This window comes from Silurus meridionalis, chromosome 1 (genome assembly GCF_014805685.1).
Source record: "Silurus meridionalis isolate SWU-2019-XX chromosome 1, ASM1480568v1, whole genome shotgun sequence".
Classification (NCBI taxonomy): Eukaryota; Metazoa; Chordata; class Actinopteri; order Siluriformes; family Siluridae; genus Silurus; species Silurus meridionalis.
The window spans coordinates 9,873,845-9,889,553 of NC_060884.1; the positions used below are offsets into that span (position 1 = coordinate 9,873,845).

The 15,709-nt window shown below is 38.1% G+C and overlaps 1 protein-coding gene across 2 annotated transcripts in view; it reads right to left on the reverse strand.

Annotated features, from left to right (window-relative positions):
• Positions 1-5,486: 5,486 nt before the first annotated feature.
• rims4 (regulating synaptic membrane exocytosis 4) overlaps positions 5,487-15,709 on the reverse strand; it is a 58,209-nt gene continuing 47,986 nt past the window's right edge. For both annotated transcript variants that reach the window (XM_046858922.1, XM_046858835.1), the window contains exon 6: positions 5,487-8,343. In XM_046858922.1, coding sequence (XP_046714878.1) covers positions 8,125-8,343 — 219 coding nt within the window. In that variant the 3' untranslated portion in view covers positions 5,487-8,124. The remainder of the gene's footprint in view (positions 8,344-15,709) is intronic.

Below are 15,709 nucleotides of genomic sequence, written 5' to 3' on the forward strand. Positions count from 1 at the left end.
CAATTACTTTGACCTGTGGGAAAAATGAGGATAGATAAAGTTATTTGATAAAAATCTGAAATTATTAAGTTAAAATATAAAAAAAATTTGATAGTAATTTTAGTTGGGTAGTAATAATTTAATATGTTAAATACATATTCAGTTTCATTTTCATACAAAAGCAGTTACAATATTGAATCTCAATCTCAGCTGACATGGATTTTATATATATATATATATATATATATATATATATATATATATATATATATATATATATACATCAAATGAATGCATCACAATCTGACAAATATACAGACTTCTAAAGTGAGACAACAAATACAATCCTAATTTCAAAAAAAGTTGGAAAAATGTACAAAAAATAAATAAATAAAATGAACAGATTGCAGTTATTTGCAAATCTAAAAAAAAAAAAAAACATTTTATTAAAAAAACTGGACAAATTTTCTCTCCCGAAATTAATCTCTTCAGTTTGCAGATGTGTACAGACAGAGGGGATGGTTCACAGTGGTAATCATTGCCCTGTCCCTTTTTGAGATGAGTTGTGATCATCAAATTCAAAATATTTTCCCGTAAAATTGTATATTTCTTCTGTTTATTCATTTGATATGTTATGATATGCTATTTTGTATTGTGAATAAAATATTGTGATTGAGACTGGTAAATCATTGCATTGCATTTTGCATTGGAGTTGTAGGCAAATATTTGTAAATACAGTGAAACCCCGTTGTACAAGCAACCTATAGTACGAGCAAACGGAGATACGAGCAAAGTCGCTCGCAAAATTTTACCGTTTCACGAGCACATTTCGAAGGCACGAGCAAACCCACGCTGCCGGTTCCCCGTTTTCGGCGGAGGGTTGCATCAGTCGCTTAGTTGATGACGTATCACTCAGTCGCTCTCATTGTTCAGTGCAGCAAAAATGTAACTGTGGCAGCGGGGGCGTGGCCGAGTGGCGGTTTGTGAATGGAGGGCGGGTCCGGGAGCAGATAGGCAGGGGATTGCCTCACCTGAAGTTAATGCGACCTAATGATTGTTCTCTCTTTTCAAGTGATTGGAGCGTGCATTTAAGGAGGAGAGCGTGTGCGTGTGCGTGTGTGTGTGCGTGTGTGTGTGCGCCGCGCCAGAGACGTGCTGCGTGGGGCACTAAGCAGACCGACACAAAAAAAACCAAATAAAAGTGGCTCCCGTATTCATACGCTCTCCCACAGTAACTTTTTTTAGTTTTATATTTTTATTTCAATAGAAATCTTGAAAAATGTCTCCCAAGAAAATCAGTGATGGTGCTGTGAAAACAAAAGTAAATAGAATTACCATGGAAACCGAGGAGGTTATGAGTGTGGTGCGCGTCTCACACTCGCAATCAACCACTACCACATAAGTGTTAAATTATGTTTATATTACGGTCATTTGCGGTGTATTTGTTTTTAAAATAGACTACAAATACTTTTTAAGTGCAGAAATAAGTGATCGAATGACATCTCGGAACAGATTAAATCACTTTTACATTCATTCCTATGGGGAAAATTAGTTCGAACATACGAGCAAATGGACAGCAATTTTCAAGAACGAATTATGCTCGTACAACGGGGTTCCACTGTATAAGCATTAGCTAACATTCATACCAGATTGATTTTTTTAATTAATGGTGAACTAATGTTATCCTCTTTGTAAAACCTATTTATATGACTCAAAACGGTTGTTAATTTTTATTTAGTGAATTGAACACATAGGTTTACTGTGGCTATTGATTCCCAAACAAACAAATTGAAGACAAATCTATTGTAATTGTAATTAATCTATGGACACTGGCTGACTTACAGTATAGGAAAAATCCACTAAAGGTCCACACACACACACACACACACACACACACACACACACACACACACACAAACACACACAAACACCAAAAGATTAACTGCCAGTTACACTTACCATTTTACGAGGCAGTAATTAATGCTATAATCTCAATACAATTATAATTGTAATCAAAAAAATAAATTTTACCTGAGACTACTATATAAAAAAGGGGTTGTCACACCATATGTTATTTTGTTCAGTTTATTAATTTAAATGTAGAAACTTTTGTTTTATTTTATTTTTTATTATTATTTTAATATTTTAAATTTTCATTTAATCATTTAATTTGCACTTTGCACAGTCTCTTTTTCTGAGTATGTATATATATATTAGGGATGCACCGAATATTCGGCCACCGAAAATATTCGTCCGAAAATGGCCCAAAAGTGCATTTTCGGTTTTCGGCCGAAAGACTTTGATCACCGAAAAAACACGGCCGAAACAGTTTGTTGTGATGACGCAAACAGAAATCCAAACATCCGATCGCTATGCTGAATATTAGAGGAACGCGGCACAGAAAAGCAAAACCCCTCCGAGCATGCGCACTCCGTCTGTGGCGGACGTTTTTGAAAAGGCAGGAAGTTTCCCAGTGATAGTGTCGTATTGTTGTATCTTCAAGCAGTTGCACTTGTTCTGAATGCACTTTGTTTTTATGAAAGAACATAGGGCCTGTACATTATTATTTAATGTACACATGAGTGCATTTAAGTTAAACATTTAAAACTAAATTTTAATTTATTTTATCCTGTGCATTGTTGCAATGTGCTATGAATAAATATTTTCATAATTTGTAATTGATTAATTCTTTGAAACTTTAATATTAATTTATGCAATTGAAATGCCTTGATTTTAGTAAGGTTAGTACACAGTCATAGCCATTAATGCAATGGTAATAATAATTGCCATAATTTTTCTCGGCGTTTCAGTTTTTCAGTTTTCGGCCTTGCTTTCCTCCTTTTTCGGTTTTCGGTTTTCGGTTTCGGCCAAGAATTTTCATTTGGTGCATCCTAATATATATATATATATATATATATATATATATATATATATATATATATATATATATATATATATATATATACATACATACTGGCGATCAAAATTAGAGAACAATTTATAAACAATTAAACAATTCTGAAATAATGTCATCTTCACTGCTCAACAGTTGAAGGAGTTTTTGTCCTGTCTATACCATGCTACCAGAACACCTTTTCCACAAAATAACGAAGGCATTTAAAAAAATATATATTATTTTGCAGAAAACACACTGATCAAAATTAGAGAACAACAATGATTGTAGCATGGAAAAAGATTACAACAAAATTTTCTGAAGGTTACAACAGTCAGCAATTAGTAGGAAGTGTACAGGCCTCTGCTCTGAATGACTTCAGCACATCTGCGGCCACAGGACAGCACTAGTCTCTCACACTGCTCTGGTGCGATTTTGGTCCACTCTTCTTCCAGTCTCCTCCACAGTTCGATGACTGTGGTGGGTTTCTTGGCCATAACTTTGTCACCAAGGATTTTCCAGAGGTTCTCTATTGGGTTGAGATCAGGACTCTGGGCAGGCCATGTAATTATTTAAATGTTTTCTGTTTTAAGGAACTGCTTTACGCATTTTGCTTTGTGACATGGAGCGTTGTTCTGCATGAACACTGCGGGCTGATTGGGTGATGAACGCATGGAAGGAACCATATGTTGTTGAAGAAGGTTCTGATAAACATTTGCATTTACTCTGCCATGTAGCTGTATAAGAGGCCCAACTCCTGCTGCAGAAAACATGCCCGAAACCATGACACTTCCTCCTTCACTTTTCACTGACTTCTTTACACACTTTGGGTTCCCAAATAAAATAAACTTGCTTTTATCACTGAAGTGAACATTGGGCCAGTTCTCCTCTAACCACACAACATGCTTAGTCTAGCCTTTTGATTCTTTCTGCTACTGAGAGGTTTAGTCACTGCAGAGTGGGCTTACAGTCCAAATGCTCTTAAACGTTGAGAAACTGTATGACGAGACAGATCCTTACCCTGTTCAGCGCTGAACTGGTGAGCAATTCCAGCAGCAGTTGAGATCCTGCGCAGTATCCTGTCCTATTTTGTATTTGTCTTCCGTAGACGAGCAGCCTTCTTGGCGGACTTGAATGAGTTTGTGATGTTGTAAAGATTCAATATTCTTGAAATCACAGATTTGGAACGACCAACTTGTCTTGCTATGGCTGATGGGGTCATCCCTTTGGCCTTCATCTGGACAACCTGCTGCCGGAGGCTTTCAGTCACTTTAGGACAGCCCACCATCTTGGAGAGTCAGTGAAACTGGGAGGTAGGCTGCCAGTTAAATAGGGGTTGACAGATAATCAAGGAAATTAGCACCAGGTGCCAGATTAACACCAATAACTGGGAGGTATCTGAAAGTGTTCTCTAATTTTGATCAGTGTGTTTTCTGGAAAATAATGTTTTTTTTGGAAATGCCTTAGTTGTTTTGTGGAAAAGGTGTTCTGGCAGCCTGGTATAGACAGGACAAACAGTCCTTCAACTGTTGAGCAGTGAGGATGACATTATTTCAGAATTGTTCAATTGTTTATACATTGTTCTCTAATTTTGATCGCCAGTGTATATATATATATATATATATATATATATATATATATATATATATATATATATATATATATATATATACAGTGGAACCCGGTTATGTCGATGTCCTAGGGGGTCGCCAAAAAGCATCAAGGTAACCGATGATCGAGATAAACGAAAATCAAAATGGCGGCAATATATTAACGTGCTTGAAATTTCTTTATGTACATGATGTGCGTTAATAAATGAGAATGTACATGCATGTGTTTTTGGAGGGTTTTTTACACAACAGCATTGCAGCGATATGTTTGATGAAGGCATGCTATAAAAATACATACAGTACATGTTTATCTGTCAGGAATCCACCTGCCACGCCCCCTTCGGCCCCCTTCAGCGTGTCAGGTGCTTTCTCGGCCGCTTTCTCTAAAGCTCCCGGCTTCAATCGCGCACATATGGTGCTCGTTTAGCATCATCACCAGCTCCTATTTAAACTTCCACACTCTCACTGTCCGTTATTGTTGATATATGTTGGTTCACGGTGGTCGTTGTTATCGCGCATGCGTATCCTGGTACGTGCCTTCCAACCGGCACTCTCTCAACGGCTGCTCTTTTCTTCCCAAAGCCGCGCCGCGCCCCTACTAACACTACGAACACTAGCACTAACTAACAGCAGAGATTCACCAGTATACAACACAACACCTGGAGCAGCTGTAAGCCTTGATTTTTCCGCCACTTCCGCGAGTTCTTCTGCGGCTAACCGACGTTAAATGGCAAATTTTTCCCCCCTTGTGCTCGAGATATTAGGGTTCGGCGACATAAAAAAAGTCGACATAACCGATAAAATATGCTTAGAAAAAGCGAGAATTTGGCGGTTACACTTCAAAAACGTCGACTTAATAGGGTTGTCGAGGTAACCGAGGTCGAGATAAGCGGATTCCACTGTATATATATATATATATATATATATATATATATATATATATATATATATATATATATATATAGTACAAGTGAAAAGTTTGGACATACCTTCTCCTTTAGTGTTTTTTTTGTTTTGTTTTTTGTTATTTTCAACATTGTACATTAGTAATGAAGACATCCAAACAATGGAAGAACATATATGGAATTATGTAGTAAACAAAATCCCAGAATATGTTTTATATTTTTGATTCTTGAAAGTAGCCACCTTTTGCTTTGATTACAGCTATGCACACTTTTGGCTTTGTCTCAGTCAGCCTCATGAGGTAGTCACCTGGAAAGGTTTTCCAACAATCTTGAGGAGTTCCCAGAGGTGTTGAGTACTTTTTGGTTGCATTTCCTTCACTCTCTGATCCAACTCATCCCAAACTATCTTAACTGAATTTAGATTGTGATGGCCAGGTCATCTGATGCAGCACTCCAGCACTCTTCTTCTTGAATAAATAGCTCTTATGTAACCTAGAGGTGTATTTGGGCTCATTGTCCTTTTGGAAAACAAATTATTGGCCCACTAAGTGCAAAATTAAATAGCATGTCACTGCAAAATGCTGTAGTATGCATGTTGGTTTAGTATGCCATCAATTTGGGTTAAATCACCAACAATTGTCACCTGCAAAGCTTCACCACACCATCAAACCTCTTAATTCGTGCTTCCCACTGTGAAGCATGAGGGTTCATGCTTCACAGTGGGAACTACAAATTAAGTAATTCTCGCTGTGCACATTTAACATGGCAGGTCTAGTGTTTCTTAGTCCAAGCAAGTCTCTTCTGCTTGTTGTTCAACTGAAGTAATGGTTTCCTTGCCGCAATTCGACCATGAAGTTCTGACTCATGCAGGGTATGTTAAAATATGTCTTCCACTTGAAATTAAAGAAGTATTTATTTGAATATAAGGATTCTGTGGCTGGTAATTCTAATAAACCTATCCTTTTCAGCAGAGGTACTCTTGGTTTCATGAGAGCCTAGCGTTTGCACTTAATTTGATACATTTAAAGTTCTTGAGACTTTTCAGATCGACTGAGCTTAATTTCTTAAAGTAATGTCTTTTTATTTAACAGAGTGTTTCTTGCAATAATATGGATTTGTACAGTAGATGTAATATAACTAATGGTGTAAATTAACTGTTGGCAAGGAACACCTGTGAATTGAAAACCATTTTAGGTGATTACCTTGTGAATCTAATGAGAGAATGCCATGAGTTTGCCAAGCTGGTATCAAAGCCAAATATAAATATTTTGGATAATCTAAAATGTAAAACAAAGTCTGATTTGTTTAACACCTTGTGTACTGCATAGTTTCATATGTGTACTTTCATACAGTCGTTTGGATGTCTACAGAATTAATTCATACAAAAAAAAAGCAAAACCACTAAGAAAGTAGGTGTGTCCAACTTTTATCTGGTACTGTATATATAGACACATACACATATACTTCTTATTGCTTAACATGAAATTATTATTACCCTAAAAAGGAACTAGCATCTTAATGTAACTTTAAATGTAATGGTTTAATTACTCCCATAATGACTGTAATACTAAGAAAGTAATTTCTTATATATTGAACATTTTCTCTTTGCTTGTCCAGCTTTAGAATTCTATTTTAACACTGTGAATAATTACCATTGTAAAAAATAAATAAATAAATAAATAAATAAATAAATAAATAAATAAATAAATAAATAAATAAATAGTGCAATGCAATATAATATTCAATGTTTAATTTATATAACTCAGCTGCTACATATTCAGTTAGTACTGAGATTTGTCTTTTGAAACCACTTACTCTAGATCTTATATTCTGGTTAGCCAGAGAGCCTTTTATGCCTATGCTACCATATAATGCTACAACATTGCTAATGAAAATTCAGCATTTTCAACAGGTTTAAAATAATAATTATAATATCATTAATAATAATATTATTGATCGGCCCACTCACACCTGACAAAAGGTTATGAAAAAAATCTATATAAAGTGCATATCTAGACCATCACCTAAAGCACTGACAGATATTTATTTTAATTCGTTTCATGAACACCTTTTCCTGGTATTCTGGTGCTAATTTCTTAGTTCTTACACATTAACAAAGAAAACAATCATTAATGTTTCTATATTATTTGCTTGTGAAAAAGTCATAGCAACCAAACATTCCATATGTGGAATTGATGGTCAAAATAAAACTATTGGTCAACAATTAAAGTCTCCCTTTTAAATCCTGTATATGCCTGATGAATGAGTTAGCCTCTGTTTTGTGAGCAATGGCAAGAGTTTTCTCATGAAAGGAAAAAGTGTATGAGTGAGCCAAAATAACAATCGTTTTCTAGCACTTTTTCACACAATTTGACATTATACAAAATGATGTATTGCTGTGTTTAACACAAAAAAGTTAGAATTTTAATAACCAAAAATAATCAAAGACAAATTACGCATATGCTGCCCAAAAAACACATGCTCATGTTCTGAAAAAATACATAGAGGTCTCTGATGAAATGCAGGTAAAGTAAATCCAATTCAGAAATGGTGAGTCAGTCCTTAGGTCATGTTTTAGGTGCAATTAAAATGGAACACATCTTCGTATGATTAATTTCTGAAAATTGAAGTATTCTGGTAGGCCCCAGATGTCTGCTACAGTCATGCACAAGCAGCACTCTAAGGTCAAGGGCCATAAGAGCCCTTACAGAAAAAAATAAAATTTTTGTTTTTTGTCTTATGAGCGTTCACAGCATGGTCCAACTGTGCTCTCCAGTGAGAGCTGTGATGAGTGGCGAATGAGTGGTGCCATAGTAGGATCAACCATAGAGGAGGTGGGGAAAAGCTTGTACCAGCCAATCACCATGCTTGTCAAATCCAATTCCTCCAATAATATACGGGCCACACCCATGAAGCACTTACGATCCATTCGGCCGTAATTTCCCCAGACAATGACCTGTGAAGCACAATAATATTCATGTTGAGTGTTTTCACATATGTACAGTCTCTCCAGAAAATATTCACCATCATAGAGTTTAAATCACTTTTGTTACACTGCAACATCAGATTTAATATATTACAAAGGGATTTGCCCAATTTTAAGAGACTTTCTAAATATATAACAATTAAAAGATAATGTTGAAATATAACATGAAAAATAAAAAGGTTTAACTGTGTAATTGCAAAAATTCTGTAATGTCTCAGCTTCCTGATGTCGTGTGAAGTGTTAGGATGAAGTTGTTAGGACATTAAGACTTTTGATGGGATCTGTTATTGTTCTTTAAGCTTTGTGATTCTAAAGCTTCTTTGCCAGCCACCCTAAAATAACTACTTAAGTATCGAAGGCAGGATGCCTTTTCTTTCTTTCCTTTATAACCAGTGCCACCTGTAAGTAGAACCAGCACCACAGCACTATGCAATGTTTTAAACAATATCTTTTATAATTATAAAATGTTTACACACATCTGTTATTATGTATGGTTTTGTAAGGTAAAAACAACAAACCAACATAAGTAATGTCAAATCTTTTCCCATTTTTTATTGTAATCTAGCAACCAACACAGAGCTTTAATATTTAGCTCATTGTTTTCTGTTATGTAGCTTTATGTTGTTTAATGTAGCACCAGGGTTCTGGAGGATTCATTTCACTGTGTACTGTGTTAGCTATATATGGCTGAAATGACAATAAAAGCTTTTTGACTTGAACAACAGATTTCTATTTTATTTGCAAAAAATGCTCCAGGTTTATCATATTGCAATGGGGATATACTCTTTTAGTCATTTCACAAGTTTTTAATAGAATTTATATCTGGGCTCTGACTGGACCATTCTAAAAAATTGTCATCTTCTTCTGAAGTTTTTAATAGAATTTATATCTGGGCTCTGACGGGACCATTCAAAAAAATCGTCATCTTCTTCTGAAGCCAATTCTTTGTTGACTAAATACCTGCTTTTGGTTGCTGACAAGCTTGTCATCTAGTGAGCTATAAAACAGGAGTTTGCTGGTTTTGTGCAAAAAATAGAGAACCTTTGAACAATTTCCTGTTCTTGGAAATATCACTATGGTACCCCATTTTCTCCACTTGTTAATGATAGCCTTTATGGTGATTCATGGAATATATATATATATGTGCTGTTTATTGACTTCAGCTCAGCATTCAACACAATCATCCCTCAGCACCTGATTCTGATGCTGAGCCTACTGGGCCTTACCACCTTCCTCTGCAACTGGATCCTGGACTTCCTGACTGAGAGACCTCAGTCAGTCCGGATCGGGAACAGCATCTCCAGCACCACCCACTGTTCACTCTGCTGACTCACAACTGTGTAGCAATGCACAGCTCGAACCACATCGTCAGGTTCGCCGATGACACGACCGTGGTGGGTCTCATTAGCAAGAACAACGAGTCAGCATACAGAGAGGAGGTGCACCATTTAACAGCCTGGTGTGGAGCCAACATACTGTCTCTAACCATTGATAAAACCAAAGAGATGGTTGTGGACCTCAGGAGAGCACAGAGTGGCCATTCTCCACTGATCATCGATGGATCCTCAGTGGAGATCGTCAAGAGCACTAAATTCCTTGGTGTTCATCTGGCAGATAACCTCACCTGGTCACTCAACACCAGCTCCATCAACAAGAAAGCCCAGCAGCGTCTCTACTTCCTGAGAAGTATGAGGAAAGCTGATCTCTCCCTTCCCCGATCCTGACTATGTTCTACCAAGGGACCATTGAGAGCATCCTGAGCAGCTGCACCACTGCCTGGTTTGGGAACTGCACCGTCTCGGATCGCAAGTCCCTACAGAGGATAGTGAGGACAGCTGAGAAGATCATCAGAGTCTCTCTCCCCTCCATCATGGATATTTACGCTGCATTCGCAAAGCCAACAGCATTGTGGATGACCCCACACACCAATCACACGCACTCTTCACCCTCCTGCCATCAGGAAAGCGGTTCCGAAGCATTCAGGCCGTCACATCCAGACTGTGTAACAGCTTTTTTCCGCAAGCCATCAGGCTCCTCAATACACAGAACTGAACTAATACACACACACACACACACACACACACACACACACACACACACACACTTATTTAACTGTGTGTTACTGAAACTGTACAACCTGAACTTAACACACACTCATTACTCATTTCAATCCATTCCATCGCCATTTATTAATTATTTATACTTAACCATATTACACTGTTTACATGCTGGTTTTTGCACCTTTCAACTGCTGCTACTGCTGTTTTTGCACTGCATAGTGTTTGTTTACATATACTCTTGGTTATAGTCTTTATAGTTCCCTTTGCACAGTACTGTATATTCAAAGTATACAAGTGAAGTCAAGAGGCTTTTTTGTATGATAAATAGTTTAATTTTTATATATATATATATATATATATATATATATATATATATATATATATATATATATATATATATATATATATATATATAGGCCAAAACATAACCCAGCCATTAGGGGGGCACAAGCCAGTGCACTCTTAGTGCCCGTCCCAAGCCCGGGTAAATGGGGAGGGTTGCGTTAGGAAGGGCATCCAGCGTAAAACATGTGCCAAATCAAATATGCGGATCACAAATGAGAATTTCGTACCGGATCGGTCGAGGCCCGGGTTAACAACGACCGCCACAGGTATCGTTAGCCGACAGGGTACCGTGGAAATTGGGCTACTGTTGGTCAAGGAGGAGAAGGAGAGGAGGAAGACGTCTACAGAGACAGCAGGAAAAGGAGCAGTGTAGGAGAGTAGAGGTTCGGGTTGGTACTTTAAATGTTGGTACTATGACGGGTAAAGGGAGAGGTAGCTGATATGATGGAGAGGAGAAAGGTAGATATGCTGTGTGTTCAGGAGACCAAGTGGAAAGGGAGTAAGGCCAGGAACATTGGAGGTGGGTTTAAACTGTTTTATCATGGTGTGGATGTGAAGAGAAATGGTGTAGGGGTGATTCTGAAGGAAGAGTACAGTAAGAGTGTAGTAGAGGTGAAGAGAGTTTCTGATAGGGTGATGATCGTGAAGGTGGAAGTTGAAGGATGATGATAAATGTCATCAGTGCCTATGCTCCACAAGTTGGCTGTGAGATGGAGGAAAAGGAAAGATTCTGGAGTGAATTAGATGAAGTGGTAGATGGTGTACCTAGGAAAGAACGATTGGTGATTGGGGCAGACTTTAATGGGCATGTAGGTGAAGGAACAGAGGTGATGAGGAGGTGATGGGTAGGTATGGTTTTAAGGAGAGGAATGTGGAAGGGCAGATGGTGGTAGATTTTGCTAAAAGGATGGAAATGGCAGTGGTGAACATGTATTTTAAGAAGAAGGAGGATCATAGGGTGATGTATAAGAGTGGAGGAAGGTGCACACAGGTGGACTATGTGCTATGCAGGAGATGCAACCTGAAGGAGATTGGAGACTGTAAGGTGTTGGCGGGGACAGTGTAGCTAGACAGCATCGGATGGTGGTCTGTAGGATGGTTTTGGAGGCGAAGAAGAAGAGGAGGAAAGTAAGGATTGAAAGAAGAATAAGATGGTGGAAACTGAAGGAGGAAGAGTGTAGTGTGAGGTTCAGGGAAGAGGTCAAACAGGGGCTTGGTGGTGGTGAAGAGGTGCCGGATGATTGGGCAACTACTGCAGGAGTGATGAGGGAGGAAGCTAGAAAAGTACTTGGTGTGACATCTGGAAATAGCGAGCAAGACAAGGAGACGTGGTGGAATGAGGAAGTGCAGGAGAGCATTAGGGGAAAGAGGTTGGCAAAACAGAAGTGGGATCGACAGAGTGATGAGAAAAGTAGGCAGGAGTACAAGGAGATGCGGTAGCAGGTAAAAAGGGATGTGGCGGAAGCCAAGAAAAAGGCATATGAGGAGCTGTATAAGAGGAAGGAGAAAAGGATTTATACCGATTGGCCAGGCAGAGGGACCGAGCTGGGAAGGATGTACTGCAAGTTAGAGCAATGAATTAAGTTGATCAGTCACACCATGAAGTTATGGGAAAGAGTAGTGGAAGCCAGGCTGAAAGAAAAGGTGACCATCTGTGAGCAACAGTATGGTTTCATGCTGAGGAAGAGCACCACAGATGCCTTATTTGCTTTGAGGATGTTGATGGAGAAGTATAGAGAAGGACAGAGGGAATTGCATTGTGTATTTGTGGATTTAGATAAAGCGTACAACAGAGTGCCAAGAGAGGGGTTGTGGTATTGTATGAGAAAGTCAGGTGTTTTAGAGAAGTATGTGAGGGTGGTGCAGGACTTGTATGAGGACAGTGTGACGGCAGTTAAGTGTGCAGTAGGTACAACAGACTGGTTCAGGGTGAAGGTTGGACTGCATCAAGGATCGGCCCTGAGCCCTTTCCTGTTTGCAGTGGTGATGGACAGGTTGACGGGCGAGGTCAGACAGGAGTCTCCATGGACTATGATGTTTGCAGATGATATTGTGATTTGTGGTGAGAGTAGAGAGCAGGTTGAGAAGAGCCTGGAGAGGTGGAGATATGTGCTGGAGAGAAGGGGAATGAAAGTCAGTAGGAGTAAGACAGAGTACATGTGTGTTAATGAGAGGGAGGGCAGTGGAGTGATGCGGTTGCAGGGAGAAGAGGTGGAGAAGGTGGAGGAGTTCAGGTACCTGGGGTCAACAGTGCAAAGTAATGGAGAGTGTGTTAGAGAAGTAAAGAAAAGAGTGCAGGCAGGGTGGAGTGGGTGGAGAAGAGTGACAGGAGTGATTTGTGATAGTAGGGTATCTGCAAGAATGAAAGGAAAAGTTTATAGGACTGTGGTGAGACCTGCGATGTTGTATGGATTAGAGACAGTGGCATTGAGTAAAAGACAGGAGGTGGAGCTGGAGGTAGCAGAGCTGAAGATGTTAAGGTTTTCGTTGGGAGTGACGAGGATGGACAAGATTAGAAATGAGTTTATTAGAGGGACAGCACATGTAGGATGTTTTGGTGACAAGGTAAGGGAGGAGAGATTGAGATGGTTTGGACATGTGGAGAGAAGGGACATGAATTATATTGGTAGAAGAATGCTGAAGAGGGAGCCACCAGGAAGGAGGAAAAGAGGAAGGCCAAGGAGGAGGTTCATGGATGTGGTGAGGGAAGACATGCAAGTAGTTGGTGTGAAAGAGGCAGATGTAGAGGACAGGGTGGTATGGAGACGGATGATCCGCTGTGGCGACCCCTAATGGGAGCAGCCGAAAGAAGAAGAAGAAGATAGGCCAAAACATCTCCAAGCATTATGACCCAGAGCAAATGCGCAATGTAAACTCACAAATTGCAATTGGCCTATTATGCTATGTGTTTCAATTGTTTTAGATAAGATCTGGACAGACATTTTTGTAAATATCAAATAAGCATCAAAAGTTATGTGCTGGATGGGCAAGGATTGTCCCAATCATGGTTCTTATCCAGTTCCCAGATTAATTTTCTGTATCTAATATATAGCTTGCAAAATGTAATTCATAAATAACACTTTGCATCTTATTTTAAGTGCTATTTCCTTATCCCCTATTCCCTATCTTAAATTATTTGGCTAAGAGATGTTAAAATGCGTTAACAAGAATGTCTTGTCATGTAATGTGAGGACAGGTGAAAGCAAGTTCAGTTTAGAAGTGTTAATATCAATTGCAAACAAAACCAAATCAAGAGACAAGAGCATGGTAAAAAAACCTAACAAACAAAAAAACCATCAACTGTTATGCAATTAAAAAAAAACAGACTACAGTAGAGCAAAAACAATATCTGAAACAAACAGGGCTGTTTCTAGGCAGTTATATTAGGGTGGGCTGATAAAAATAACGGGTGGTATTGGCCCCAACACCTAATCCAGGTCTCCCAATAACTAATGTTTACAAAATTAGACAAAAAAATCTAATTCTAAATCTAACCAAACCAAATCAAGACATTCTATAAGTCTCCATTTTCCAATTTTAAAGACTTTTTCGTTTTTTTAATTTAAATTTCTTTTTTTTTTTTTTTATAAGGTACTTAAACAAAAACAGTATCAGAACATTAAATAACCACTTTTCTTTTATGGCACTTTCTAATTTGAATTTATTTTAAATTATCTTTTTTTTATTACTATATAACCAACAGCAACCTGAAACTTGATTTGCATTGTTTATCAGTTACATTTCCCCCCTTTTTTCTGTATATCTATTGTTCTGTCTATTCATCCATCCATCCATCCATCCATCCATCTACAGCATTAGTCTTCTGTTTCCCTTGGCAAAAATCCTTATGAATTTATCTATGTCTAAAGTATTTGTTATGGATTTCTCATTGGCCAAGGTCTCTAAATTCCTCTTTTATGCAACATGGTGCGATGATATGGGGTTTAGGATTCTTGACAGTGTTGAAAGTGAACTTTACATGATGCTGAAGACACCAGTTCCCAGGTCTCGAGCCATTATTGTTTACACTACCAGGAAGGATTAAATGAGTGGCATACATTAATAAAAGTACACTTAAGCTGTAATTACCTAATATTGGCTTAGGATGGTGTGCCGCCTAAACTGCCGTTGAAACAACCAGGAGATGAATCTGCTATGGGGCACTTTTTGGGGACTGAGGAGGAGCAGGGCTTGTGAAGAATAAACTGAAATCAGCCTTAGCATCTAGTGTGCTAGCAGCAGCATCACTACAGACACATGCAGCACTAGGTTTGCTTACAGGTTTAAAAAGACGATACATCACGCATGTCAGTTGAATAAAGTGTAATAACATTTAAAAGTGCCCTTTATATATTATTCAAGTGTGTGTTGAGAATTAAAGTTTGTGTTAATTATATTTTTAAGCTAATATAATTTATAAACGATGATAATCTGTTACAAGTATTAAATGCAATTTAAACCATAAAATATTAAAATAAAAAAAAATATATATACTATAAAAAATTTTTAGCACAGATTTGCAAATAAATCTCCAGGATCTGGGCCACATCTGGATCTGGGCCACATCTACAGGGTTTGAAGGTGTGACGTTGGGCCAGATTTTGTGCCACATTTGGATCAGACATGTAGAGTCTTGGGTCTGTTGCTGATCTAGGCCAAATGTAATAAAATAAAAGTTTGAGCTGTTGCTAAGAATCACCCTGGAAGTAGTGTCATTGGTACTGTACCACAAAGACCCCCAAAATTGTCTTAAATAGCACAATTGCTATTTACACTGTAGCCCTAATCACTCTGTGATCCTTCATTTGCTTTAATTTGCTTGATTAGGCAACAACTGGAGCATGTCTGCGAATGTACAGTTCACCAATTCTTACTAAGAAATGAGCCTACTTTAAACAAAATGGTTTTTAGAACAAAAAAGCTACTTAAGT